Below are 27,393 nucleotides of genomic sequence, written 5' to 3'. Positions count from 1 at the left end.
TACGTCTATACCCAACTTCTTGGTTTCTGATGCGCATATTCTCTTGGAGTAAACATCTTATTGGTTGGCTAGGTTTTATTCCACTGCTGGCTCAAGATTCTCCTCCCTAAGCTAGGGTTGGGAGGACCAACTATAAAAAAGGAACTAAAGTCATATAATTGAAAGCTTTACCTCTCCCCAATTGAGAAGACGAGGGGGGGGGGGAAGAAAAGAAAAGAAACAGGGACAGGAGGGAGAGAGAGAGAGACTCATGAAGATTTAATTACTTATAATTGCAAGTGTGCAAATTTTCACCTATTATTTAAGATTCTAATGAGGGTAGTTACTAATATTTTTCCTTTTTGCAGACTCTTCTCTGTCGGAAGAGACCATTCAAAAGATTTTATCTGGTAATTCTCATCACTTTCTTGTTAACTTCCATTCTTATTGTATTCTGAACAATTCATGTGAATATACCATTTCTGCAATTTGAAAATCTTGCAGAAATGAATAGTTTTTCTGCATTCCAACCCTGCAGGCTTATTGGCTGATCTTTGAGTTTGGGGTTTTTGCGAGTATTGATTTTCTGGGTGAACTAATTTTGGTTCCTTCCCTTCTCCCCTTTTCTCTTCCCTTAAAGTTGATCTTACTCTTTCTTTCCCAATTCTCAGGAAATGAAGTCAGTTTAGATGAACTATCTGCAGAAGAAATGAAGCATCTCCAAAGAGTAGTTGCATCTGGAGAATTAAGCAAAATGATACATCCTTGGGAGCCCTGGTGGTCCAAGCATTCTGCAACAACGATTTCTCTCAGCCAAGAGGGAACAAAGCTTGTGCAGCCACTTCATGAGGAAGATGTCAGAAAATCCGCAGAAGATAATTCTGAAAGCGTTGAATCAACTATTATACCGCCTGGGCCTGAAACTCCACTGCCACCTATCAGCAAATTGAGTTCCATGGCGCCATCCCCTCTTTTAGCAGTTCACTTGGTTGATACTATATACTCCTATTGCTTCACTCTACGTTTCTACAATGGGGATTGGCAATCTGATGCCCTTGGTGCGGCCATGGTGGTATTGAATGTCTCCTTTGTCTTGGGTGAAGGTGGACAGCCAGAGACAGTATCACAAGCACTTTCCCATTGTTTGGAGCAGACATGCTCACCTGCTTACAGGCATGTAGGTGGCTTGAATTTTGGGTTATGTCTTATTGATGATGTAGTGAAGCTACTTTCTCTAGGTGGAGCTGCTTTAGTGTGCCTGCTCTGTGATCTACAGAGGCTGATTCAGGCTGGACTGAGGGAGTTGAAGGCTGAAAAACCTAGGAAGCTGAAAAGGGTGGAAGTGGGGACTAAGCTTAAGCTTGCTGAGAAGAAGGTTTACTTTTTGATGTGTTGGGTCCATGGGCAACCGAAGGAATTTTGGTCCTCATTGATGGCCATTGTTGGGGTGGAGAAGGATTTAATTGCATCTTTAAGACATGAGGGTGGTCATGTAAAAGTGGATGCGAAGCCAAAATCCAAGGGGAAGGTCATAATTGAGGAGGTTTAGGGAATCCCTCCCTGGAACAGGTAAATGTAAACAGTTTTGTATAAATGGCTAAAGTTAAACTTGTCATGTAACACGACTTAATTAATTGAGATGTGCATTATCCAATAAACGTATATAATCCCCATTATTGGTTATCATTTATATATTTTTAGTTTACTCATTAATATACCCCCCCAACCTCTTTACTAGGTTCACAGCTAACCAAACTGATCATTTATATTCTCTGTCAACATTTTCTTCCCCAAACTCTCTTCTGAAACCTTTTCAAGAAGCTTTATTCGCACCTGATGATCTTAATTTGGGTTGAAGAGAAATGGGTCCGATTATCAGTCAGAGACCATGTTGAATTTAGGTTATAGCAAGTTATCAACAGGGGTCTATTTGCTTTCTTTCCGAAGTCTTGAAACTTCCCCTTTTCGTGGTTTACATTGTTCCACAATCTTGGATTAATCATTTAAATGCTGTCCTGTGTTTTCGCTGCCTTCTTTTCCCTCTGATCCCTTTTTGGTGTACTTTGTGATTGATTAGAACTTCTTTGATACGGCTTTCCTGCTTTCATCACACAAAGCCCTCATGCTTCTCTATCTTCTTTTGTGTGTGTGTGTGTGTGTGTGAGAGAGAGAGAGAGAGAGAGAGAGTTCCATGATGCTTTAATTTTGGGGGGCCAATATGAAGAGATTTACTATGCACCTCTATTCCAGTTACCATTGATTCTTTACTCTTAGGAAGGCCCAAAAAATATTTGTTAAGATGTTACTTGTTTATGGGAAAAATATGTACTTTTTGTTCTTGCTTTTGTGAAGGTCTTTTCATTTGCAACTTCCTAGGTGATAGAATGAAGATGCCATTTTACAGGTCAATGCCAGTGTTTGCATAACCATTTATTCTCTTCCTTTTCTGTTACAGTATGGATCTCATATTATAAGCTTTGATGTGATGAACCAGAAACAGCACACAAGGAAAGCTGTACGTCATACAAACTAACAGAGATGCTAGGCAAATATGGTTGAACACTGTATGCAAAAATCATGTGTACTCGTCTTCAGCTATTGCAGAGTCACCAAAGAAACATTGCAGAGGTTATGTGCCCTTTCTAGGTGTTATAAGGGTGGCTTGGTGGCATCTAGAAATGGTTCTATATATTTGAACTAGTATTTCAGGTTTACTGCTACTGGATTGGTATATGAAGGCTTGAAGCAGGCCAATAGCACCAGTTCCATGGTGGTCCCTAACCATGAAACCTAGCACAGAATTCCTTGTCCTTTCATCCACTGCATAATTGACCTTGATTGTGTTGGAAGATGGAGGACTCCAATGGTTTGATGATGTGTGGATGTCTTGGTTGCTAACTTGTGTAAACCTATCCACCCAGGAGGACACTGAGCCTCTAAGAAATCAAAAGCAGATTGGGGCCTTGCTAATTACTTCCCAGGGGGGATTAACTGGTTATGTTGAAAACTAATTAATTTCTGGCCTTTCAAAGAAACCAACAGATAAAGCAGTTGAGGCCATAGGTCTCATTGTTCTGTTCCTTGGGGATGCCTAGAAGATATGACTAGGATTCAATCCAAACCCCAAGTTGGAATCTGAAGCCTGTATGTGCAGAGAGAGCCATGATCAAGGTTTTAACCTATCTTATTTCTTGCGGCAAAGTTCCTTTTATTTCCAAAACCTTCTTCATCCTCAAGATCAAAGAGATTACATTTCCACTCTAAATTTAAAGGGTAAGTTACAGCGCCACCCCTTAGAGAATGCCACAATTAGAGAGACACCTCTTGCATAATACCAAATTATGCTTGCACCCTTTGTTGTCAGTCACTGATGACACTATTGATAGAATCTTTAAATGATAGGGGTGAGGAGTGATATTTTTGAAAGTACATGGGAAGAAAGTGATATTAGGCCATAGTCTAGGGGAGGGAAATGTAATTTCCTCAATAAGAGAAGAAAAAAGAGTAAAAATACAATAATCCCCCTAAGGATAAAGCTATTCTTATACTCATATTACAATATTCCCTATCAAGAGTCAAGATGGTGTATGGATATCACACATGCCCAACTTGCACAGAATTAAATGAAGAACCTTACTATTAAGACCTTTTTATAAAGACATATGCTAACTGATTACAAGATTTTAAAAAAGAAATACAAATAAGACTTTGCCCCAGCTTTTCTTGATAAAATACCGATTGATCTCCACATGTTTCGTAAGATCACACTGAACAAGATTAGCAATACTAGTAGTTGATATGCTATTGCAGTACAACATCATTGGCACCTGAATAGATACCCCCAGATCATGGAGAAAGACCCTAAAGCCATAATAACTCATAAATACCATGTGCCATGGCTCTAAACTGTGTCTTTGCTTTAGACATTGAAGCATATCTTGTTTCTTGTTATGTCAGGTGACGAGATTGCTACCAACAAAAGTACATGAACTTAATGTGAACCTACGATCATCTGGTGAACTAATCCAATCTGAATTAGTGAATATCTCCTAATAGACCACATACACTCTTGGACCAGTCAATAGTCGAGTGGTCGAGTATACTAAACACCGAGCACATGGACCAGTCGCTAGTCGTGTGGTCGGGCATACAACACATTACCCTTATGGGCCATTCAATGGTCGGGCAGCCAAGGCGTCTCGAGCACCTCCTATGAACCCGACCTCTCATACCTCATGGATCGATGACCCCTCAGAATGGCTAACCAGGCTTAGATGATTTCTTAACCCCAGGCCAGTAAGGCTATGGTAGGGTAAGGTTTACTTGATCATCAAGCAAGCTAACCACCATCACCTCTGGTTGAGTTAACCGTTGGAACACCTAACCATGGTCAGGTAGGCCGTTAGGGAAGGTTAACTTGGGTTGAGTTAACTGTTAAGATATGGCGCCAGGTCAGCAACCCCAGATTGATTCGGTTCATAAGGAAGGGCACGTGGAGACGTGCCAGGTGAGTTGGACCAATGAGGAAGGACCCTAACTTTCTATATAAGGAGGACTTACTCCCCAACACAGGTAACACTCTCAATCATCTGAATACCCTACTAGAATGATTACCCTCAAGTCTGACTTAAGCATCGGAGCCTGGTCCCGGTGCCTCCTCTATGCCAGTGACTAATCTGTGTTGTGCAGGTTCGTGTAGATTGGAACCGTGCGACAACAGTGGCGCCATCTGTGGGAATTCAGACAAAAAACCGTCCAAATATAGTCGGTACGATTGATAGGTGTGGGATGACGAAAACTACCAGAAGTTATTCAAAGAGGGGAGGACCGTCCTCAAGCCCCCCACCGAAAAATCAACAGGAGGCAGCAAAGGAAGTAGAGCAGGATCCTGTTGTCGAAGATGCGGTGAACATCCCGACGTCGAAAAGCATCCTTCTACCCCCTTAGGTAACAATTCAGCAGTTCGATGAACTGCGTGGCCAAGTGATGGGATTGGCTGAGTTAATTCGGGAGGCCTCAAGAAACTTCACTAGGCCACCCCTAGTAGGTGAGCCCAGTCGCCGTAATCATGGAGATTTAAAGATGGTTTCCAATAGTAGCTCGAGTTCATCAGAAAGAAGTCCGAGTCAAAGTAGCAGCCCCGGATCTCTGGCGAAGAAGGAGGAGGTGTCGTCTCGACCGGAGAAAAGAAAGGAGGAAGACCCTAATCGACGTAGCTTCATGAACCCCTCTGGAAGGAGCAGGGAGGCGGATCCACCAGGTCATAGAAAGAGAGCTAGTAACAGGAGTCCAAAGGCAAGGCGAAAGGAAGGTCATGGGCAATGCGACCCAGGTGGAGAACCCTAGGTCTAGGTTGAATTGTGAGAAATGTTACTGGAGCGACAATTAAAAGAGTTGTAGACAAAAGTTGACCAAATGGTGGATGGAGATGATGGAAGAGAAGTTGTGGACCTAGAAAAGTTTGGCGAGAGTCCCTTGTCCGAGGACATCAATCGCATATGGGTACCAGAGAATTTCAAGATCCCTACATTCCAACTTTTTGATGGGACCAAAGATCCTTACAAGCATCTGTAGTCATGCTGATCGGTCATGACCATACAAGAAGCCTCAGAAGCACTTCTATGTAAGGTGTTCCCAACATCCTTAGAAGGCCCGGCTACAACTTGGTTCTCGTGCCTGGAACCAGGGTCTGTGCATGACTTTAAACAACTCAACAAGAAATTCATAGATTACTTTGAAGGGAGCAAGGGACATCAAAAGACATCATCGGATCTTATGGACGTAAAGCAGCAACCCGGTGAGTCTCTCCGACAGTTCATACGTCGTTTCAATCTGGAAAAACTAGAGATAAGAGACTTCGATCCTACCGTGGAGTTCATGGCCTTAAAAAGCGGGGTTCAGGAGGAGTGATTGAGATTCTCTCTCTCCAAGTCTGAGCCTAAATCCCTTGCACACTTAAGAGAAAAGATTCACAAGTATAGCAACGCAGAAGAGCTTACTGCTAATCAACCCGATACAAACCCCTAAGTTGATTGACCAAAGGGCTTCAGGCAAAATGAAAGAAGGCAGGGCTATAAGTAAAAACGCCCAAGATCCAGCGATCGGACAGACCCCAAAAGAAACCGTGAAGTATATATGGCATTAAACTCGACCAAAGAGCATGTACTGATGAATGCAAGAGCGGAAGAAAGAGCAAAGATGAAGGTACTAAGGCCGCTTGGTAAGTACCCCGAGGGTCATGAAAAATGTTGGTATTGTGACTATCACAAGGACCACAGTCACTCGACCAACCATTGTAGAGACCTAATGGTGGTGATTGAAGAGCTCATCCAGAAGGGGTATCTAAGGAGGTTTAAAGCAAAGGAGGAGGGGGATTGAAGGAAAGAAACCCCACAACGGAGGGAAGGCCCAAGTCATGATGACCCCTGTTACCAATGGAGGTGAGGAGATAGCCCCGACTGAGAAATAAGGTCATGTCGGAGTACTGAAGGAAAGACTGCTAGCTCACATGAGCGACTGGAGGACTAACCTGCTCGAATCATCATAACAATCTCTGGGGGACCCGTAGGAGGAGGTGATTCTAAAACAGCAAGGAAGAACTATGCCAGGGAAGTATTTTACACCGAGCACCCGACCAAGATGTCCAAGAGTGGCAACGTCATCACTTTCGATGATAATGATGTAAGCGGAATTCAGTTCCCGCATGATGATGCCATGGTCATAAACCTTCGAATAGGAGCGTTCAAGGTTGAAGGGGTCTTGGTCGAAAATGGCAGCTTGGCTGACATCCTGTTCTGGGAAGCATTTTAAAGGATGGAGATGGAGGAAAAGTACTTGAAGCCAGTCACCACCCCGTTACACGACTTCTCGGGATCGCCTATTCGACCAAAAGGGATGATAGAGCTCCAAATCCACGCTGATTTAGGTGAGTTGCAAAGATCTGTTATGGCTAATTTTTTGGTGATTGATATTCCTTCAGCGTATAATGTTATTCTGGGAAGACCAAGCCTTAACAACCTCAAAGCAGTGGTCTCTACTTACCACCTCAAAATGAAATTCCCAACGGAGAGGGGAATAGGAGAGTACATAGGCGACCAACTGGAATCAAGAAGATGCTATGTAAATGCCCTCAAAGAAACCAAGAAGTCGAAGGACATCCTCATGTTGGAAGTTGACAACCGGAGTAAAGAGGAAGAGACCAAAAGAGGAAAGCCGGTAGAGGAGCTGGTCCCTATCAGCCTTTTCAACACAGATACCTCCAAAAAACTCTTCTTGGGAGCATCTTTATAGATCGAAAAGAGAGAAGAAGTGGTGGAGTTGCTAAGGAAAAACGTAGATCTATTCGCATGGTCCCTAATGGACATGATGGGTATTGATCAACGGGTGATCGAGCACAAGTTGAATACGGATCCCGCGTTTCGACCAGTCAAGCAAGGAGACGGACCTGTGCTCCAGATCGGAAAATAGCCATTGAAGAAGAGGTAGAGAAGCTCTTTATGGCCAGATTCATTAGAGAGATCTGGTACCCTGAGTGGGTCATGAATGTGGTATTGGTGAAGAAATCTAGTGGCAAATGGTGCATGTACGTCGACTTCACTGACCTCAATAAAGCTTGTCCCAATGATTATTACCCGCTACCGAGAATAGACGTGCTTATCAATGCCATGGCTGGTCATGACCTCATGAGCTTCATGGACGCCTACTTTGGGTACAACCAAATAAAAATGAATAGAGGTGACCAACTAAAGACCGCGTTTGTTACAAAAAAGGTTTATACTACTACGAAGTCATGCCTTTTGGCCTGAAAAACACTGGAGCAACATATCAAAGGTTGGTGAATTGCATCTTTAAATCAATGATTGGAAGAAACATGAAAGTTTATGTTGATGACATGTTAGTAAAGAGCAAAAAGGCGTCCGACCATGTGGCTGACCTAGAAGAAGCTTTTCAGACTCTAAGAAGATATGGTATGAAGCTTAACCCAAGTGTGCATTTGGAATTACCTCGAGCAAGTTCTTGGGATTCATGGTCTCGAGCAGGGGCATTGAGGCAAATCCAGAAAAGATACGGGCAATACTAGAGATGGCACCACCGAAAATAGTCAAAGAAGTGCAGCGGCTGACGGGCAGACTTGCGGCCCTGGGTCGTTTCATCTCCAGCGCAGGTGATAGATACCTCCCTTTCTTTCAAACTCTCAAGGGGGCCAAGAGGTTCCAATGGACACCAAGCTGCCAAGAAGCCTTCGAAGAGCTAAAAAGGTACCTCTCCTCCCCTCCTTTACTGTCAAAACCTTTGAAGGGGGATATCTTGTAGTTGTTTTTGGGTATATCTCTGGTTGCAGTAAGTGTTGTGTTGTTGAAGGAAGTAGAAAAACAGTAGATGCCAATCTATTATGTAAGCAAAGTCCTGGCAGAAGCCGAGCTAAGGTACACGAAAGTTGAAAAAACGGCATATGCTATGATAACGGCTGCCCATAAGCTCCGTCCTTATTTCCAAGCTCACACCATTATGGTGTTGACCAACCAGCCTTTGAAGAAGATATTCCAAAGTTCCAATGCCTCAGGAAGAATGGTCAATTGGGCCGTCAAATTGTGCGAGTTCAATATCACATTCCACCCAAGAACAACAATAAAGGCCTAGGCACTGGTAGATTTCTTGGTCGAATGTATGGCCGAGCAAGGGGAGGATGAGCAAGAGCAGCGAGCTGAGGACAAAACCAACCCTGAGGCTATAACTCCATAGAATCTGTTTGTGGATGGGTCGTCAAGTGCAAGACATTACGGCGCGGGTGTGATCTTGATCAGTCCCACTAGATTTCGGATACAATGTACTCTTTGATTGGCTTTCCAAGCATCCAACAATGAGGTAGAGTATGAGGCTCTTCTGGTAGGTATCAAGTTGGCCCGTTTGTTAGAAGTACGAAAACTCTCTATCCATAGTGATTCTCAGCTAATCGTACGACAAGTGATAGGCGAATACGAGGCTCGAGCTGACCGTATGGGTGAATATGTGAAGGGTTTGCTGGCAACCTTCGAAACAACAAGTATCACAAGGATTGCATGCAGGGAGAGTACACTAGCAGATACACTATCAAAACTAGTCACCTCACCATGCTCGGACATGACTCCTCCTATTTATGTTGAAGTGGTGCCTCACTCTAGCTTGACCAAGTAAGATGTAATGGAGATTGATGAAGACAACGACTAGAGAAGCCCTATTATATCCTTCTTGAAAGAAGGGATGCTATTGTCTGATCCGAAAGAGGCGCGCCAAGTCCAGCACAGATTGACCAGGTTCATGGTCACTGACAATGGTTTTCTACTCAGGAGATCCTTCACGGGACCCCTCCTCAAATGCCTTGGCCGTAATGATGCGGATTATGTGATGAACGAGGTCCATAAAGGAATTTGTGGTCAACACCTCGGTGGTAGGGCTCTGGCCCACAAAATCCTGCGATAAGGATTCTACTGGCCAAGGATGACAAAAAACTCCATGGAGTATTATAGAAATGTGCAAAATGCCAATATTTCGCTCCAGTCTCCCGACGACCTGCAACAAAGTTAAGCACCTTGGGCAACCCAGTACCTTTCGCTATGTGGGGGATGGATATACTAGGGCCTTTTCTAGTCACTGTAAAACAATTGAAATTTGTGATCATGACAGTCGACTACTTAACCAAGTGGATCGAGGCTGAACCCCTGGCAACCATCACCAAAGCAAAGACGTCAGCCTTCTTCAAGAAATCCGTTATCTTTCGCTTGGAATACCCCATGTCCTAATCACCGATAACGATAAGTAATTTGACAACAGAAGTTTCAAAAAATTGTGTACCGAGTTGGTGATCGACCACAGGCAAACGGTAGTGGGATACCCACAAGAAAATGGTCTGACTGAGAATGCGAACAGAACCCTCCTTCAAGGACTCAAAAAGCGGCTGGACGATGCAAAAGACCTTTGAGTGGAAGAATTACCAAGTATAATCTGGGCGCACAGGACGACAGAAAGGGTCGCCACCAGAGAAACACCCTATTTATTAACATAGGCACAGAAGCGCTTAGTTCAGTAGAAGTGGGAGTAATATCATTACGGGTTGAAACATACTGCGAGAAGGAGAACAACATAGGGCTTGTGAACAACCTAGATTTGCTGAAAGAATTATGGGACCAAGCACAGAAGAAGATGGAGGTGTATCAACGACGGGTAGCAAGATATTTCAACACAAGAGTCAATAAACGACACTTCCAAGTCAATGATTTGGTGCTCTGACAGACGAAAGTGTCAGACCCAAGACACCAAGGGAAGCTATCACCCAACTGGAAAGGACCGTATCGCATTGCAAAAATAGTGAAGCCGGGCACCTATCACTTGTTGACAATAGACAGGAAGGACGTTTCGAGAGCATGGAATTCTGTGAACCTTAGAAAGTTCTATCAATGAAATATCAACAGTTCCACTATGACAATTTGTTAACAGATCCATGTATGTTTTGCAAAAATTCAATAAAGACTTCTGCAATTCTTTGGCCTCACCATTGGAACTCAGGCACATTAGAAACTCGAGCATCCCCTACAGATGGGAGCTCAAGCACATCAAAGACTTGAGTGTCTCCTACAGATGGGAGCTTAAGCATGGCAAAGACTCGAGCATCCCCTACAGATGGGAGCTTGAGCACATCAAAGACTTGAGCTTCTCCTACAGATGGGAGCTCAAGCATGTCGAAGACTCAAGAATCCCTACAGATGGGAGCTCGAGCACATCAAAGATTTGAGCGTCTCCTACAGATGGGAGCTCAAGCATGTCGAAGACTCAAGAATCCCCTACAGATGGGAGCTTGAGCACATCAAAGACTTGAGCGTCTCCTACAGATGGGAGCTGAAGCACGTCCAAAACTTGAGCATCCCCTACAGATGGGAGCTCGAGCACATCAAAGACTTGAGTGTCTCCTACAGATGGGAGCTCAAACACGTCAAAGACTCGAGCATCCCCTATAGATAGCAGCTCGAGCACATCAAAGACTTGAGCATCTCCTACAGATGAGAGCTCAAGCATGTCGAAAACTCGAGCATCTCCTACAGATGGGAGCTCGAGCACATCAAAGACTTGAGCATCTCCTATAGATGGGAGCTCAAGCACATCGAAGACTTGAGCATCCCCTTCAGATGGGAGCTCGAGCACATCAAAGACTTGAGTGTCTCCTACAGGAGAGAGCTCAAGCAAATCGAAGACTCGAACATCCCCTTCAGATGGGAGCTTGAGCACTCAAATACATCCAAACTCAACATAAACTCATAATGGTTTGTACATAATTGTTAGTCATCAGATCATCTGTTGCTTTCATTTCACAAAAAAACACCATGCGACACGATTTCAGAGGAATATATGAAAAGAAAAGAAGAGGGGAGAAATAGTCTAGTCAACAACGGAAGGTTCATCCACAAGAGAAGGTTCATCAATAGGCTCGACCAAATGAAGATTAGGAAGAGGGGCCCTGATATCAATAGATTGCTTTAGGTATGGGAGGAACAACATCAGCTACGCGACCGTTTGCAGGAGTATCTTCAGAAGTAGGCAACACCAACGAAGCTTCATGTCCAGAAGAGGGAGCCGAAAGAATGTTGTCCACCGCAACACTTTGTGGGTCCAAAGAGCAGACCTCCCTTGTGCCCGACTCTTGCGAAGGAGCAACCTCAACTTTTAAACGCCTCGCCTTCTCCCACTCAGCGACAAAGGCATCCAAGTTAATTTCAGGGCTAATTAGCTCTGCTTCCACTTGAACTTGTAGCATACCTTGGAGATACAACCGAACTCTAGCAAGGCCCACATCCAGCTTGTATTACTATGATTTCTTATACCTCTCTATCACGCTATTCTCACTTGCCACGACAGGCGCCTTGAGAGATGACAGTTGTTTTCTCTCATTATCATGGGCAGTAGCCAGAACCATCACTTTCTTGGCCTCTGTGTCGAGCTCATTGTGTAAATGGTGGATCTCAAGATCATTCTTCTTCACCTGCTCCTCAGCAGCCAACGCCTTCAACATAGCAGCAAGCCTTAAATGCTGCAATTCGTCAACCTGACCTCGTAGCACATTGACCTCTTCACTCCAATGATCAACCTGTTGCTCTAACTCCTACTTCTCGCTCTCTGCTACATTTAAAGCCTCTTCTAGCTGGGACACTCATGCCCAACTCTCGTTGGCCTTCTTCTCGGCATCTTGAATCGCACTATAGCATTCATCAGCATGATTGAAGAATTCTCCCAACAAGGTTTGCCCCTGGAAGCAAGACAACAACTTAATATATATAAATAAAAAAAAAATAAGGAGAAGAAGAAGAGATGCACTTACCTTAGCCATGTAAGTGAAGGCTTGACCAAGGAGGTCGTAAAACCTTGTTCCCCTGTAAATGGCTTCATCCTTGGGTAGTGAACTCTTCATAACGACAATGCGAGCATACTCAGGGTCGTCAAAAATCGACTGGTCCGTTGTTAACCCATACTGAGGTACATACAATTCCCCAATCGCGGCTTCCTTCCCCTTAGAAAGACGGCGGATCAAGCTCTCTGAGCCGCTATCCTCAGTCGCTTGAGTAGCTCTAGCACCCGTGCCTATAATCTCCAAGCTCTGTGTGGGAGAGTGCCCTCGAGGCTTATCTCTAAGCACTTCAATACCTCAGACCTAGCTCTCCATGGGGAGGTCGGAGGCCTCCTCCCTACGTCTACGTTTTCTCGAGGCCACCTGAGCAATAGGGAGGTCATCCTCAGACTCCACCTAGACTTCAGCAGGAGGAATTACATCCCCATCACGACTAGGAGCGTCACTCGATTCAGCCCGATTATCCGATCTGTCACCTCCCTGACCACCAGGACTAACATTGTGCTCTTGACTAGCCTCTTACTCCAAGGCCAAATCCATAATGTTAAGCATAAAGGTTGGATCCATCGGTGCTGCATAAAAGAAGATCTCAATATTAATGCTAGAAGACAACAATACAGAGATGGTCAAAACAAACCTAACGAACTTCGAGGAGCTTACCCGGACTCAGACCATACCTCAACAAGCATTGGTCTAGACATAAGTGCGAAGCAAGGATGACTCAAAACAGGGCTAGACAGCTTCTCAAGAGCATCCTCCTCCTCAAGCCGCAGAGTAGGTCTCTTGTTTGCCTTCGCCGTGTTCAACAGCGACCACCGGGTTGGAATAGGAACGGGCTCCGTAGGACGAATGAAGAAGAAACCATCCTTCCACTGAGGTACGGAGGTCGGTATCCCATCGGCAATTTGGAAATTATTTTTTCAATGACGGAAATAGAACCACCTAGGGAACATGTTGTGTCCTGACAGGCAATAAACGGCAATGAAAAGTCAAAGAGTAGGCTCAATTTCAAGGTCCCTCAACTTAACAAAGAAGCCTAACAAACTGATCCAAGAATTGGGAACAAGTTGCGCAGGCACAAGCCCATAATGCTGTAGCACTTGACAAATAAAGGGATGGAGGGGAAAACGCAGACTATTTATCAGAGCGGACTCATAAACATAAATCTCCCCTTCACGGGAACGGTTAGCCCTTTCTAAGGCCTCTAGAACGCAGAGTTCCATAGAGGTAGGGATGTAGTACAACCTGTGAAACTTCTCCAAATCAGCTAGAGATACACGAGAGACCACCTCCCCGATGGACAGACCGATGGTAGGATCCCGTGGCTAGGCAAAAAATTTGGTCAAGGTCTTCTGAGAGCCGCGGTCTTTCTCCTAGGGGCGCGGCATTCCCCACTAACAACCCTAACAATTTCACGAGGCATCCTTCCCACTGACTTAGATGACCTCACAGGAGAAGAAGAAGAAGACTCCGACATCCTAGATCCCATACACTAATCTACCAAAAAAAAAAAAAAAATGGAAAGTCACTCACCAGTGCAAGATAAGCTATAGAAGTTGGAAGGAGGAGGATGACACGCTTCCGATTTAAACAATACCAGAGTCCCAAGTTCAACTACATTGTAACTGAGCGACGTGCAAATGGGCACCAACACCAACAGACACATCTCCTTATCGGCTATTCCGACGCTTCAAGGGCAGAACCTACTCAATAGCTTAATGATTCGAAAACCCAAGAGAAAGCACAAACGTTGTCACAACCGTACCCTACCCGTTCGATGGAGGATGATCAACGTCTTAGAAAGGATACATCTGCTACAATCCGTGGCCCATCCATGTAACCCAGTCCCTACTTGCCACGTCACCGCACGCGCGACCCCTTCATTTATGATCGAACGACTACTGCTATCGTTTTGGTCGCCATATGAGTAGGATTACCAACAAATAAGAAAAACTTGCGAAAGTGTCACAGGTTGTAAATTTCCTCACCAAAGAGATGCTAGAGATTTTACTCCTTGAGCTCCTATGCTAGAAGCTCCAGGAGTGGAGGGTATATGATATACCACATACACTCTTGGACCAGTCAATAGTCGAGTGGTCGAGCATACTACACACTGAGTACATGGACCAGCCGCTAGTCGTGTGGTCGGGCATACAACACATTACCCTTATGGGCCAATCAATGGTCAGGTAGCCAAGGCGTCTCGAGCACATCCTATGACCCCAACCTCTCATACCTCATGGATTGATGACCCCTCAGAATGGCTAACCAGGCTTAGATGATTTCTTAACCCCATGCCAGTAAGGCTATGGTAGGGTAAGCTTTACTTGACCATCAAGCAAGCTAACCACCATCACCTAATGCCTAACCATGGTTAGGTAAGCTGTTAGGGAAGGTTACTTTGGGTTGAGTTAACCGTTAAGATATGGCGTCAGGTCAGCAACCCCAGATTAATCCGGTTCACAAGGAAAGGGCACGTGGAGATGCGCCAGGTGAGTTGGACCAATGAGGAAGGACCCTAACTTTCTATATAAGGAGGACTTACTCCCCATCACAGGTAACACTCTCAATCATCTGAATACCTTGCTAGAATGATTACCCTCAAGTCTGACTTAAGCATCGGAGCCTGGTCCCGAAACCTCCTCCAGGCCAGTGACTAATCTGTGTTGTGCAGGTCCGTGTAGATTGGAACCGTGCGACAACATCTCCACACATAATACTTCCCTGGTCTAATTTTATAAAACAAAATCGGAATCATGCTAGCCTACTAAAAAGAAAATCTTACATTATTCGATTTCTAAAACGGATTACTAATCCTTAACTTTTCGAGGAATCCTTCATCAGTGGTTGTGAATGACTGATTTTTTCAATCTTTTCGACCTTAGTTCCATAGGAGCAAGTCAGAAAGATTGAGAAATTAGAACCATCTGATTTGATTCGTTCTCAATAGCCATGAGATTATCATCTTAGGGTGATCCTTTTGTCGACGGATGCTCCTATTTGATTGAAGCAATAGTGATGCCCCAATATTGGGTTTCTAACCTAGTTTCTGTGTGTGCGTGAACCTCAGAAGCCTTTTAGGGCAAAGCCAAAGTGATTCATCATGAGCATGAACGTATTAGACTAGGTATCTTCTGATGATTTTTACAAGCTAATGGCATGCCCATAAACAACCTTTTAAAAGTCACTTTCTAGTGCTCAACAACCCATACCCTAGCTAGTTGCCAAATTCTCCCAAAAAAGTTAAAAAGAAAAGCAGTATAGGGGCGAAAAATTGGCGGTCAAGAAATCAAAATTCTCCTAAAAACTACCAATGTCAGATGTTAGATTTTGTTGTAAAGGTCTAAGGTATGACTATTATGATGGATGGGACTTCCATTCAAATCCCCCCACTTGCTAATCCATCAATTACACTCCTACATAAATATTCTTTCGGTGATGTGATGTGATAGCTTTCATCCTTAAAAGCTATCTTTATCTGCTGTGTGATTACTTTAGTGTTGGATAATTTTATTAATTAAATAACAGTTAGAAACTCTTTATCCTCCTATAAATATTCCTAACATTGAATTTTATTTTTTTTTGCAGATAAGAATACGTAGGAATTAAAAAAAAAATTATAAGATGTATTTAAATTTTGAAAAAAAGAAAACTGTCGTGACGCAAGATATAGGGGTGACCAAAATTACTGCATAATCTGTTGTGAAATAAAAAATTCTGTGAATGTTAATGCCACTTTTGCACCCTCATTGGCTCCATGCTAGTACAAGGCTGTGCAACTAGACAATGATTTTTTATCCTTAATTTTTCTTTCTTTAATGGTTAGGATGGACAGAGTATAATGTTGGTAAAGATTGTATCATAAGTAACAAAAAAAAAAAAGAAAATTTAACTTGGTATTACCATTTGACTAACATTTGATTTTTGTAACCATATATCATTTCCATCACTTACCAAATAAGAAACTTCTAAAATATTGTAGCCCTAGTTTACATTTTATATTAGGCAGAATTTTGAGTGTGCGCTCTAGATAGAAGATTCTTGCCAGGCTGCGTGATCCATGTGTTAGTGATAGCTAGAAGTGTCAATTCCAAGCCCACACTGGTAGACCTGATCAAGTCCACACATTTATGACCCAACTTGGACCTGCCCGATTAATAATCGTGAATTTTAAATCCGACACATTTTTAAACAGACAATACACAGTACAACCACCTAACACGATGGGCGCTTGACACATTTATGAGCCTAACCTGAACCGACTCCTTTAAGTCCGACCTAATCCGACTTGAAATTCCCATTTTACTAGCAATAAAATTGAAGAGTAATAAAGCAAAAGTCCAAACTAGTTTGCTCCAATATTCAAGATGAACAAGAAATTGATTGATAAACAAGTGTCATTAATAATAGATAATTAAATTTAAAAATAAAATTTATGTAATTGTGGTCGTTAATTAATGTTAGATTTGCATAATATACTTGAGGTAGAATTGCTTTTTCAATGGAATAAGTTGTCAGCTTGAGTACTTCAACTATAACATACAAATTAAGAAGGCTTGTTTAGAACCCGTTTAGGAATAAACAAGTTCGTAACCCGACTAAAGCCTAGTTAAGACCCTCAAGACCAATCGATTCGATTATAAATCGTACTATGTCCTTCTTTTAGCTAAATAAGCATTCATAATGCAATCCTAGAATTTGGTCGAGACCGACTAAACTCGATCGAAACTGACCCATCTCGGTTGATTGACACCATTAATAATAGCATACACAAAAGCATCAATAGGATGAAATTTTCACATGTCAACAAAATATTCTAAAAGTAAAAAAATAAAATATCATTAACAAATGACAAATTAATATTCAAGTCAAACGAGAACTAGGTTTAGGGATGCTCATACCTTGGATCTGACACCCATCCTCACCCTACACTCCCTCTTTTGCCTCCGTATCTGAAAAAGAAGGAAAAATAAAAGACTCTTTTAATTTTCATAACGGCTTATTTGTGAATCGTGACAGATTGAAGGATTGAGCCATCATGCCTTTGCTACAAAGGACCCTACTGTAACATCTTTTCACTCTCCCCCTCCCCCACTCTCTTAAAAGAAAAAATAAAATGGAAATAAAAACATTGGCCGTCTAGTATTTCTATATCCGCACACAATCTATGTTTTCAATGAGATATGAAAAAAAAATATTTTTATTCTCTCATAAAATAGGAATTGTGTGTGACCGGGGGAACACTAGACGAAAAATATTTCTTCTCTAAAAGAAATAAATTAAGGAGAAAATTTTTTCCTTCCTAAAATTTATTCTTTCAGAATCTTTAATCCATACTCACTATTATTGTCATAGAATTTTACTTCTCTTTTTGGTGAAATACTTCTCTATTTCCTTTTAAGTATAAGGTTCTTTGTGGGAAAACATTATATGGAAATAATTTATTTGAATAAAAAAGTGAAATAGACTTTGGAAGGTGCTGGTGAAAGTTATCCACTGAACACTCTCCCTTCCTTCCGATAGTAAAGCTGGTCATAAGTTTTCTTACAACATAAGCCTTAAGAGTATTTAAATAATGCCTCAAAAGGTTGGTCCTCTGCAGCCTCACTTAATATATATATGGGTATGATGAGTTAGGGCAAACCCATCATGAGACACTAAGACCCACATCCCCCTAGTTATATGGTCTTAAATTTAAGATGGTTGACCTTGAAAATTACTTTGTCTCCTTGTAGATGAAGGAAAGGCAGTGGTAGTGGAAGATCTCATATCCTATCAATTTCAATTGCACCTTTTATTACATTATTATTTGTATGGGGAATGGTTATCCCACACAAACAGTACCCAAGATAGATCTAAATGGCACCCTAAAACCTACCCTACCCATTAGGGTGTCAATCGATATTTGATACAGTAGATCAAGAGTAGATACCGAATTCTAACGAAAAAAAGATTTACTTGATCAAAATTTTCAGTTCAAAACAAGATCTCCATTTTTCTACATTCTTAACAGGAATGGATCAACAAAAGTGCCCTTCCATATAGAATGTCGTGGCATGAACTTGAAGTTTTTTCGCTTCGATTTCATATGAATTAGCTCCTCTATCGTCGTTGGTCTTTCATTCACAATGGTCATTTTATAGTGAGAAAACTCACCCTTGCCTGCATGAAGAGAAAACCCTCTTTTACTTCACATGAATTGAAATGCAACTATCAATTGTTGTTCTTTTGAGGATTCACCACTCCAGTATAAACTATATGAAGCCAATTTTGAGAAAGTGAACAGTCAACATCGTACTTCAAACTCCTAATTGTGGCATGTGAAAACAGTCATTCCCTATGTCTTTAGTCTGAAAGTTCGTACCACTACCACTCAAGAATGCTTTTATGTGAAACCCAACTAGCCAAACACTAAATATATGCAATTTTTTTTTTTAAATAAAAAAAAAAAAGAAAAAACATGATAAGGGTGTCAACTAATGTGGTTTTGGTATCCAGTACGATTGAATAGTTGTCTTAAAAACCGATATCATGTCAAATAAAAAAAGATACCATTTTATCATACTGAAAGAATATTGAATCCACTGTTCGTATGATCACTTAGGACCCGTTTGATAACGTTTCAAGAAACGCGTTTTTGCAATTTCTGTTTCCAGAAACAGCAGAAACGGAGCAAAAAACATTTGATCAAACTGTTCCGTTTCACTTATTTTTAGAAATAGAAATAGAAATTTTTACTTATTTATGATTCAAGAATCGATCCAGGCCCGTTTCTAGAAACGACTTGTGACAATTCTTTCACTGGTTACCATCGACTTCTAAAAACATGACTTATTAAACACCTGCAATTCCGTTTTCGTTTCCGTTTCTATTTCTAGAAACGGAAATTTATGATTCTGCCGTTTTTTGAAACAGAAACGGCTGAAACGTTATCAAACGGGCCCTTAGGGTTTGTTTGATAACGTTTCTGTCGTTTTTGTTTTAAGAAACGACAGAAACATAAATTTTCATTTCTGAAAACAGAAACGGAATTTTGGGTGTTTGACAAACCTTAAAGGGCCCGTTTGATAACGTTTCTGTCGTTTCTGTTTTAAAAAATGACAGAAATATAAATTTCCGTTTCTAGAAACAGAAACGGAATTTTGGGTGTTTGACAAACCTTGTTTATTGTAGATTTATTTTTTTAGACAATATAATGAAAAAATATCTTCTCGTCATTCTCCGGTCAGTGATCATTTTTTATTTCGTTCCCACATAGTCTCCAAACCCCTACAACAGAGAGCAGCCGACTCCGAAGTCCAAACTGCAAATCAATGAACTCACTCTCCCTTCTCTCGCTCTCTCTGCCTTCTTGAAGCTCTAATTAGGGTTAGAGACTGAAACTAGGGCATTGAGAAGTGAAACCACAAATGGCTACTTTCTTCTGCTTAAAACCTCATTCGCTTTTCCTCTCTCCAACCATCGACCGATCCAGGCATGCCAATCGTCTTCTTTACCGGAGCTCCCACGGTTTCTCCATTAAAAAATCTCTCGTTCCATGTAAGGTTGGTGTTGTTAGGTCCTCTTTGAATCCTGATTCATTTCCCGATCTTGACAGTGTAGAATCTCTCTTTCGACAATTGTTCGGAAGAGCCGAAGGATTTTTCTATACGATTGCAAATGTTGCGGTGTCGTCTTCGGACTATGTGAGTTTTAGTAAACAAAACGGTGACTGGCTTTCTGGAATTTGGGGTGAGGAATGAACGAGAATTACGGGTTCCGGCAGGGACAGAGAGGTAGTTTTGGTAGCCGTGGTGGGTTTCCGCCTCAAAATTTCCGGTCAAGTCACTGCTACTGTCTTCCATGGCTTTTTCCTTCAACCGACGTTTTGGGTTTGAGGGATTTTTATCGGGTTTTTAACAATTATGGCGAACCAACGCCGTTTCTAGAAACGATGAAACAAATACTTGTTTGTTAATTGCATTTCTACAAACACGGAGATTGATATAAATTTTGATTTATGTTTCTAAAAAACAAGAGAAATAGAATGACTTTATCAAACGCATTTTAGACTGTTGTTTCTGTTGTTTTTAAAAATAGAAATGACAGAAATAACAGAAACGAAATATTATCAAATGATGCCTTAGTTATATAATGAACATTTAACACACGTCCTTTTTAATTTTAAATATATCCTTTTCACTTAGGTAATTGAACAAAATGTGATAAGTATTAAATGTTCACTTATACGATCAATAAGAACAATGAAAAATCTTGAATCTCTTTCAATATGGTTTGAATACAATAATTTGATATGATTTCAATATCAATACCAAATTGACACCATTATGAAATCACCCCACCCATCACCGATCGTTTAGTTCTCTATCAATATCGTTGAAAAATCAATCATTGAAAAGCCGGGACACACTTTAAATTTTTTCCCAAAAAAAAAAACCGTAATTTTCTCCCGTTTTGCCTCCTCTGCTTTTTCATTATGTTCTGCTTTCCCTCCTGTTTGACCCTTTTCTTAAAGTAAGAGAAGAAAAAGGAATAACTACTTAATCCCGCTTACTAACCAGCTTTGGGTTTTGACTTGAGAGTGTAAGAAGCGCAGCTCCCCAGCATTTGCTCCTCTTTACAGGCCATGCTGCAGGGTAGCGGCTTCAACAATCCATTGGAAGAGCAAAAGTTTAAGCCCTATGTGACCCACCAACAGGAGTTATCCCTTGCATGTCAGCTGGATGATAGGAAATGGACCGACACTGTCACCAACAACAACAGCAACCACAGCAACAACTGGGTTTCAATTCTCAATACATCTTGACTCTCCTGTTCACTTCAGTCTTTCCTTCTCTTTTTTCTCTGCATTTCTTTACTGTTACTTGGGCTTCTGCCCAATGGACCGGAAAGACAAGCAGCACCCGCAGCAGCTCTGCTTGTCCAAATCCTCAAGGCTTCGTTGCAACGACTGGTTTGTTCTCTCTGGATCTTTCTTTCGTGTTATTGCTGCTCATGCGGTTCTCTGTGTGGGTTTGTGTGTGTGTTTTTTCTGGGTAGCTTCAAGTTTCTGTTCTGGGTCTTATTCTGATGCCCATTTGAATCTTTTGATGAATTTGTTACAGTGGGGGGAAGATTCTCTGTGGTCTCTGCTTATAACTGGGAGGAATAAGTAGTTTAAGTGAGTGGAATTAATGCATCTTGAGAAGTAGGAATTGGGTTGGAATTAATTTGATTCTAGCGGAAACAAACATGAGGTTTTGCTTTCAATGGAGGAGGAGAAGCTTTAATTCAATGTTTGACTGTAAATATCTTTGCCATATGCCATCTAGAACAGGAGTTCCTGTTTAGATCTCAACTTCACATTGTTGATATCTCACACAGTCACAGGCATTCAGGTTCCCTTCTTTAAAATCTAACATTGTTGATCCCCCTGTTCTCTTTCTGCTATATCAATCTCTAAGCAACCCCCATACCTTGAAGCTGGCAAAGTAGAAGAAGATGCAGAATAAAAAATTAAAGTTTGCAACCTCAGCCATCTAGATATCATGGTTTTTTATGTGCTTTTCCTGCACATGCTCTTGTTCTTTTCTTTTTCTTCTTAATCCCTTTCATATTTTCTGAAAACTAGAATGACCTCAATGACCAGGGAATTAATTGAGTTCTCATCTTCATAATCATCAACATAGAAATAACTGTTTGTGTTTGGTTGACAATACCAATCTTCTCCATCCCAGTCTACCTAAAGCCACATCTTCCTTTTTTTTTTTTTTGGTGAAAGCCATATCTTCCGTAATATCATCCTTTTTCACAATGTCTTGAATTAATGAATTTACCCCCTCCCTCTTAGAGCTTTCAATATACTTCAAACCCCTAATCATAAACTTCACAATGCTAGCGTGGCATTTTTTATAATGTTAACTTTCCAAACCATAAAGCATATCCATTCTTCTTCTTCTCTGGCACAGCATATCCCCCACTTTCATGTCCTTGGGGAAAAAATATACTCTCACAAGAAGGCATGTGCAATTCGTTATAAGCAGGTGCACTACTCATGCATTAGTATCAGCTAGAGCTCAAATTGGTTATGCTGCATTATTTTTTATTATTAAAATTATTCAGTTTTTCTGTACCAATTAATTTTCTGATAACAGAAGGCAAACCGGGGATGTCAGCAGAAGTTCCCTTTGATTACACCTCTGCTCATTGGAGAATTTAAAACTGACAACATATGACTCTTACAATCCTAACATTCACTTGTGGTTGCTTGTTTCTTCCCAGTTGAATATGGTAGATATTAGTGATGCCAAGACGAATGGCATATTCTTAATAAACAAGTGTGCCTCTTCTAACATGTTGGCATAATTTACTGTGAACAGTATATTATGTTTTCTGTTACTTGCTATTTTCGTTTCCCTTTTGTCAATAATTAAATTCTATAATGTAAGTTCATTACTCTAACAGTGTGGGATTAGTTTAATTCCAAATATTGTAGATAACGGAGATAACATGAATGCCATGGGAACCATGCCTAATTTTTATGATTCAATTAAGGTTGCAATTGTTAAAGTATTGCATTCTTTCTTGGGCATGACATTTTTGCAAGCATTATATGCTTCGTGACTGCTCTTCAGGTGTTATTTTTTTCCACTCCTCTAGCACCAAAATTGCTTCCTTGGTGCCATAGCAGAACCCATGTGACACAAATCTAATTTTGAGCTTCTGCTCATTAGATTGTTAATTAATTTCCGAGTTTTTTTTTTGGTCAGTAATTAGCTAATTATTCATTGTAGGATTTTCTCGGATGTTCCTAGTGATATTACTATAGAAGTCAGTGGAAGAACATTTCCTTTACATAAGGTAAATCTCTACACTTATTATCTTTTCAGTTTTTAAATAGCTGTCTCATCCTGTGAAATTCATTCTGAAAGTGGGAAATCTATCTTGAATCCTTGTGCATGATACTTCCGTTCTTGTTATATAAAAATATAATACAACAAACATAACTAAAAATGCTTCCTAACTGCCCAACGTTTTACACCGTACATCATAGCCAGTCATATGCCTATCCAAAAAATATAATATTTGTTCAAAAATAATTATAATGTTATTCTACATATTCCTCTAAAACTTAAAAGGAAAATTTGTTATTCTACGTATTCCTCTAAAACTTAAAAGGAAAATTTATAGGATAGACAAATGACTGGCTATAATGTATGGTGTTAAACGTTGGGCAGTTAGGAAGCATCATGTAGATAAACTAAATGTAGAGGAGATGAGGATATTGTGATGGATGTACAGAAAAAGTAGGAAGGATAAAGTAAGGAATGATCATATATTAGATCTGATTTGGGAGTAGCTCTGATACTTGATAAGCTATGAGAAGGTTGAGGTGGAATGGCCATGTTCAATAGAGGCTTTGGATGCTCCATTGTGGAGGAGTGATTTGATTCAAATTGACGAACTACAAGAGCCAGGGGCAAACTTAAAATGATCCTAGGAAAAGTGGTGAGGAAAGACATGCATAGCTTAGGCCTTGTATCAAGTATGACCTCGAATAGAGCTGATTGGAGGGCAAGGATCCTGTAGCCGACCCCATTTAGTTGGGATAAGGCTAAGTTGTCAATTAAGATAGCTTCATTCTCTATTTAAGTCTCAGCTACTATTATGTCTAGTTGTGATTGCCAGGCATGACTGACACTTGTGACTACAGGAACAAATAAGATATGGTTAGGCACTTAGTACTTGAAAGAATGGACTGAGTTCCTTGCTAATTTAAATAATCATTGTCATGTGTACTGCCTGACACTTCAGATTAATGCCCTATAACAGCTTGACGAATCTCTTTTTTCCTTTTAATTTCCCTTTGTAAAAAAAGGGTGTATCCAGTGCATGAGGCTCCCGCCACTGCAGGGTCTGGGGAGGGTCATAATGTATGCAACCTTACCCCCGCTTTGTGGAGAGGTTGCTTCCCAAATCTAATATAAATATTATTTTATTTTTCAGTCGTCCTCTTCCTCATCTCTAGTTGAAGTTACACTAGAGTTTTAGATTCTGATTTTGATACTTCTTTGGTATGTCCTTTTACAAGAAAGGAATTATCGTGCAAGGAGTTTTGAACTAATCATTCCCTAAGACAGACTTCTCCAATAATAGTGTGTGGTCTATGAGATTCCAAACTGCCATTGAGCAAGAAGGAATTGGAAAAAAAAAGGATATAGAAATGAAGTTTTGTTTAATGACCAATTATTAAGGGGCATGCTTGGTACAACAGTAAGTAAGAATATTGAGACCTGGTAGTCAAGTGTCGAAACAGCCTCTCGACATTCTTGGGGTAAGGCTGTGTAGTTCTCGCCCCCTTCCCCCCCGACCTCGCATATGCAGGAGCCTCTTGCACTAGGTAAGCCATTTTATTTTATTTTATTAATGACCAATTACTCTTAGCTTATAACTTGATTCATGGCATGTTTATGTTACAATACATTGGTTTCAAGTTGCAGCCATTGCATGACCAAGTCCTTATAGTGAAATAGATTGTTAGGTCAAATTATGAAAATATGATATTTCCATGCAGAGCCACTTTGCAAACTGTTGACACAGTAAAATATATGAATTTTTATTTTTATTTTTTGGGTTGATTACTTGGACACCCCCTATACTATGGTCAGATTGCTTGACACCAAAAGTTTGAAATGTTTACTTGAAGCCCCATGAAACCTGACAGTGTCACTCTGCTGTTAGTCGTGGAATGAAAAGACAATTTTACCCTGATGAGGTAAACGATTTTTTTTTTAAAGTAAAGATAGAAAGAGATTTTTTTCATATATTCTCAGGCATGCATGATGTGCCGATGCTTGTTAACAAGTAAAATTCCATGGCCAAATGCTTCCCTTGTTGGCATATGTCTCCCTTACGCTGTCATTTTAGTTCATTTGAAGATATGCTGCATATGGCTTTAAATCTGTACTGAAGATAGTAAGAGTCAGATCATTTTGGGATGCTTCTTTTGAATGTAGCGCATATTTAATGTTGTAAAGGATTCTGATCAATTTTAATTTGGAAAATGCAGTTTCCTCTGGTGTCTAGAAGTGGACGAATCCGAAAGCTGGTCGCAGAACATAGAGATTCTGATATTTCAAGGATAGAGCTTGTTAACTTACCTGGGGGAGCTGATTCATTTGAGTTAGCAGCAAAGTTTTGCTATGGCATCAACTTTGAGATTACATCCTCAATTGTTGCTCAACTGTGTTGTGTCTCTGATTACCTGGAAATGACTGAGGAATATGCAAAAGACAACCTTGGTTGTCGGGCTGAAGCATATCTAGATACTGTTGTATGCAAGAACCTTGAAATGTGTGTTGAAGTATTGCAACAATGTGAGAATCTGCTCCCTCTAGCTGATGAGCTGAAAATAGTTGGCAGATGTACTGATTCCATAGCTTCCAAGGCATGTGCAGAACAGATAGCATCTAGCTTCTCACGCTTAGAGTATAGCAGCTCAGGGAGGCTTCACATGAACAAGCAGGCCAGCAAATGTGAAGGAGACTGGTGGATTGAAGATCTGTCCGTTCTTCGTATTGACTTGTATCAGAGAGTCATAGCAGCAATGAGGTGTCGAGGGGTCCGTCCTGAGAGCATTGGTCTGTCACTTGTAAATTATGCCCAAAAGTTTTTGACAAAGAAACCCAGCTTGTGGAGTGCATCCACTCAGCCAAAAGTTGATTTGGTTGCTGATTCTGTGGGCCATGAGCAGAGACTCATGGTTGAGATGATTGTCAGCTTGTTGCCTGTAGAAAAACTTGCTGTCCCAGTCAGTTTTCTATTTGGGATTTTACGAACTGCAGTGATGCTTGATTGCACAGTTGCTTGCAGACTTGATCTTGAGAGGAGGATTGGGTCACAACTGGAAATAGCTACTCTTGATGATCTTCTGATTCCATCTTTCCGCCATGCTGGTGACACTTTATTTGATGTTGACACGGTTCACAGAATCTTAGTAAACTTCTCTCAGCATGATGACAGTGAAGATGATATGGAAGATGAATCTGCTTATGAATCTGATGGCCTTCAGTCACCCTCTCAAACTGCATTGTTCAAAGTTGCAAAACTCGTGGACAATTACCTTGCTGAAATTGCTGCTGATGCAAATCTTAAGCTCACCAAGTTCATGGTCATTGCAGAGTCTCTACCAGCACATGCACGCACTATTCATGATGGTCTTTACCGAGCAATTGACATTTTTCTCAAGGTCGGCACCTCTTTTGTATATCTATATTAAGTGAAAAAGTGATTCATAATTCATTATTATGAATATTCTACTGCACGGACAACAATATATCTATATATATCTCTCTCTCTCTCTACATTATTATGAACTTGAGAGGGGCGATTCTCTTGGAGGGAGGCTCCTCACTCTCTAATTCTAAGTTTGGGAGAAAATAACCAAGTGATTTGTGAAGAGGGGGAGTGTCCCTTTTATAGAGAAGGGACACATTCACATGCCTTTTTGTGTTCGGGGCCTATCAAATTATCAATGTATTCAAAAATGTTTTGATTGGGGGATGCTCGCAACATGCAAACAGATTTGGGAGCACAATCTTCACAACTTAAACCAATAATGCAAGAATCACAAGCACAGGCTTGGAATTTGTCATTATCAGTTGAGCTGGAGATAGAATGCTCGGAGGCTTGAACTCGTTTTTAGTCAAAAAACTTATTCGGCCTAGCACCTCCCCCTGGAGTTGTACAGCCTTCTATGTTAAGTATATATATATATATATATATATAGAGAGAGAGAGAGAGAGAGAGAGAGAGCTCTGTTGAAGTAAGATTCACATGGTTTCTGATGGACAATTGTGAAGTGCTATAGTTTTTTGTTGCTTCTGTTTAATCAGATATTTGTTCTACCAAAAAGGGGGGATATGTTTTAGCACTGTAGCCAATCAATGATGGAAATGAGCATCCATAATTAAACCCTGGAAAAATAGGGTTTCAAAGCATGGGGTTTCTTGATACAGATTCTCTGTAAGATTCCTTTTTCTGCTTCTTTGGGGGGGGGGGGG

The 27,393-nt window shown here is 41.0% G+C and overlaps 4 protein-coding genes across 6 annotated transcripts in view; all 4 read left to right on the top strand.

Moving 5' to 3' along the window:
* The first annotated feature begins 232 nt into the window (after nucleotides 1–232).
* Nucleotides 233–1,669, top strand: LOC122088554 (zinc finger HIT domain-containing protein 2). The gene is made up of 2 exons (XM_042657855.1): nucleotides 233–389; nucleotides 651–1,669. Exon 2 carries the CDS (start codon nucleotides 689–691, stop codon nucleotides 1,526–1,528), a length of 840 nt encoding a protein of 279 aa, XP_042513789.1. The 5' UTR covers nucleotides 233–389; nucleotides 651–688; the 3' UTR covers nucleotides 1,529–1,669.
* A 3,899-nt stretch (nucleotides 1,670–5,568) lies between these two features.
* Nucleotides 5,569–5,889, top strand: LOC122089750. The gene has a single exon (XM_042659443.1). It carries the CDS (start codon nucleotides 5,569–5,571, stop codon nucleotides 5,887–5,889), a length of 321 nt encoding a protein of 106 aa, XP_042515377.1.
* Nucleotides 5,890–6,792: 903 nt separating this feature from the next.
* LOC122089749 lies at nucleotides 6,793–7,269 on the top strand. The gene has a single exon (XM_042659442.1). The coding sequence runs from the start codon at nucleotides 6,793–6,795 to the stop codon at nucleotides 7,267–7,269; it is 477 nt and encodes a 158-aa protein (XP_042515376.1).
* Nucleotides 7,270–19,626: 12,357 nt separating this feature from the next.
* Nucleotides 19,627–27,393, top strand: part of LOC122088837 (BTB/POZ domain-containing protein At5g48800-like) — a 9,054-nt gene continuing 1,287 nt past the window's right edge. The window contains exons 1-3 of one of the 3 annotated variants that reach the window (XM_042658184.1): nucleotides 19,627–19,896; nucleotides 23,125–23,191; nucleotides 25,401–26,579. In XM_042658184.1, coding sequence (XP_042514118.1) covers nucleotides 19,829–19,896; nucleotides 23,125–23,191; nucleotides 25,401–26,579 — 1,314 coding nt within the window. In that variant the 5' untranslated portion in view covers nucleotides 19,627–19,828. Of the gene's footprint in view, nucleotides 19,897–20,728; nucleotides 21,306–23,124; nucleotides 23,192–25,017; nucleotides 25,107–25,400; nucleotides 26,580–27,393 lie in introns of those variants that run through there. The other 2 variants (XM_042658183.1, XM_042658185.1) reach the window with 2 other exon arrangements.

This window comes from Macadamia integrifolia, chromosome 9 (assembly GCF_013358625.1).
Source record: "Macadamia integrifolia cultivar HAES 741 chromosome 9, SCU_Mint_v3, whole genome shotgun sequence".
NCBI classification, from domain to species: domain Eukaryota; kingdom Viridiplantae; phylum Streptophyta; class Magnoliopsida; order Proteales; family Proteaceae; genus Macadamia; species Macadamia integrifolia.
The sequence above is the reverse complement of the archived record's forward strand: the minus strand, read 5'-3'. Positions and strand labels throughout refer to the sequence as shown.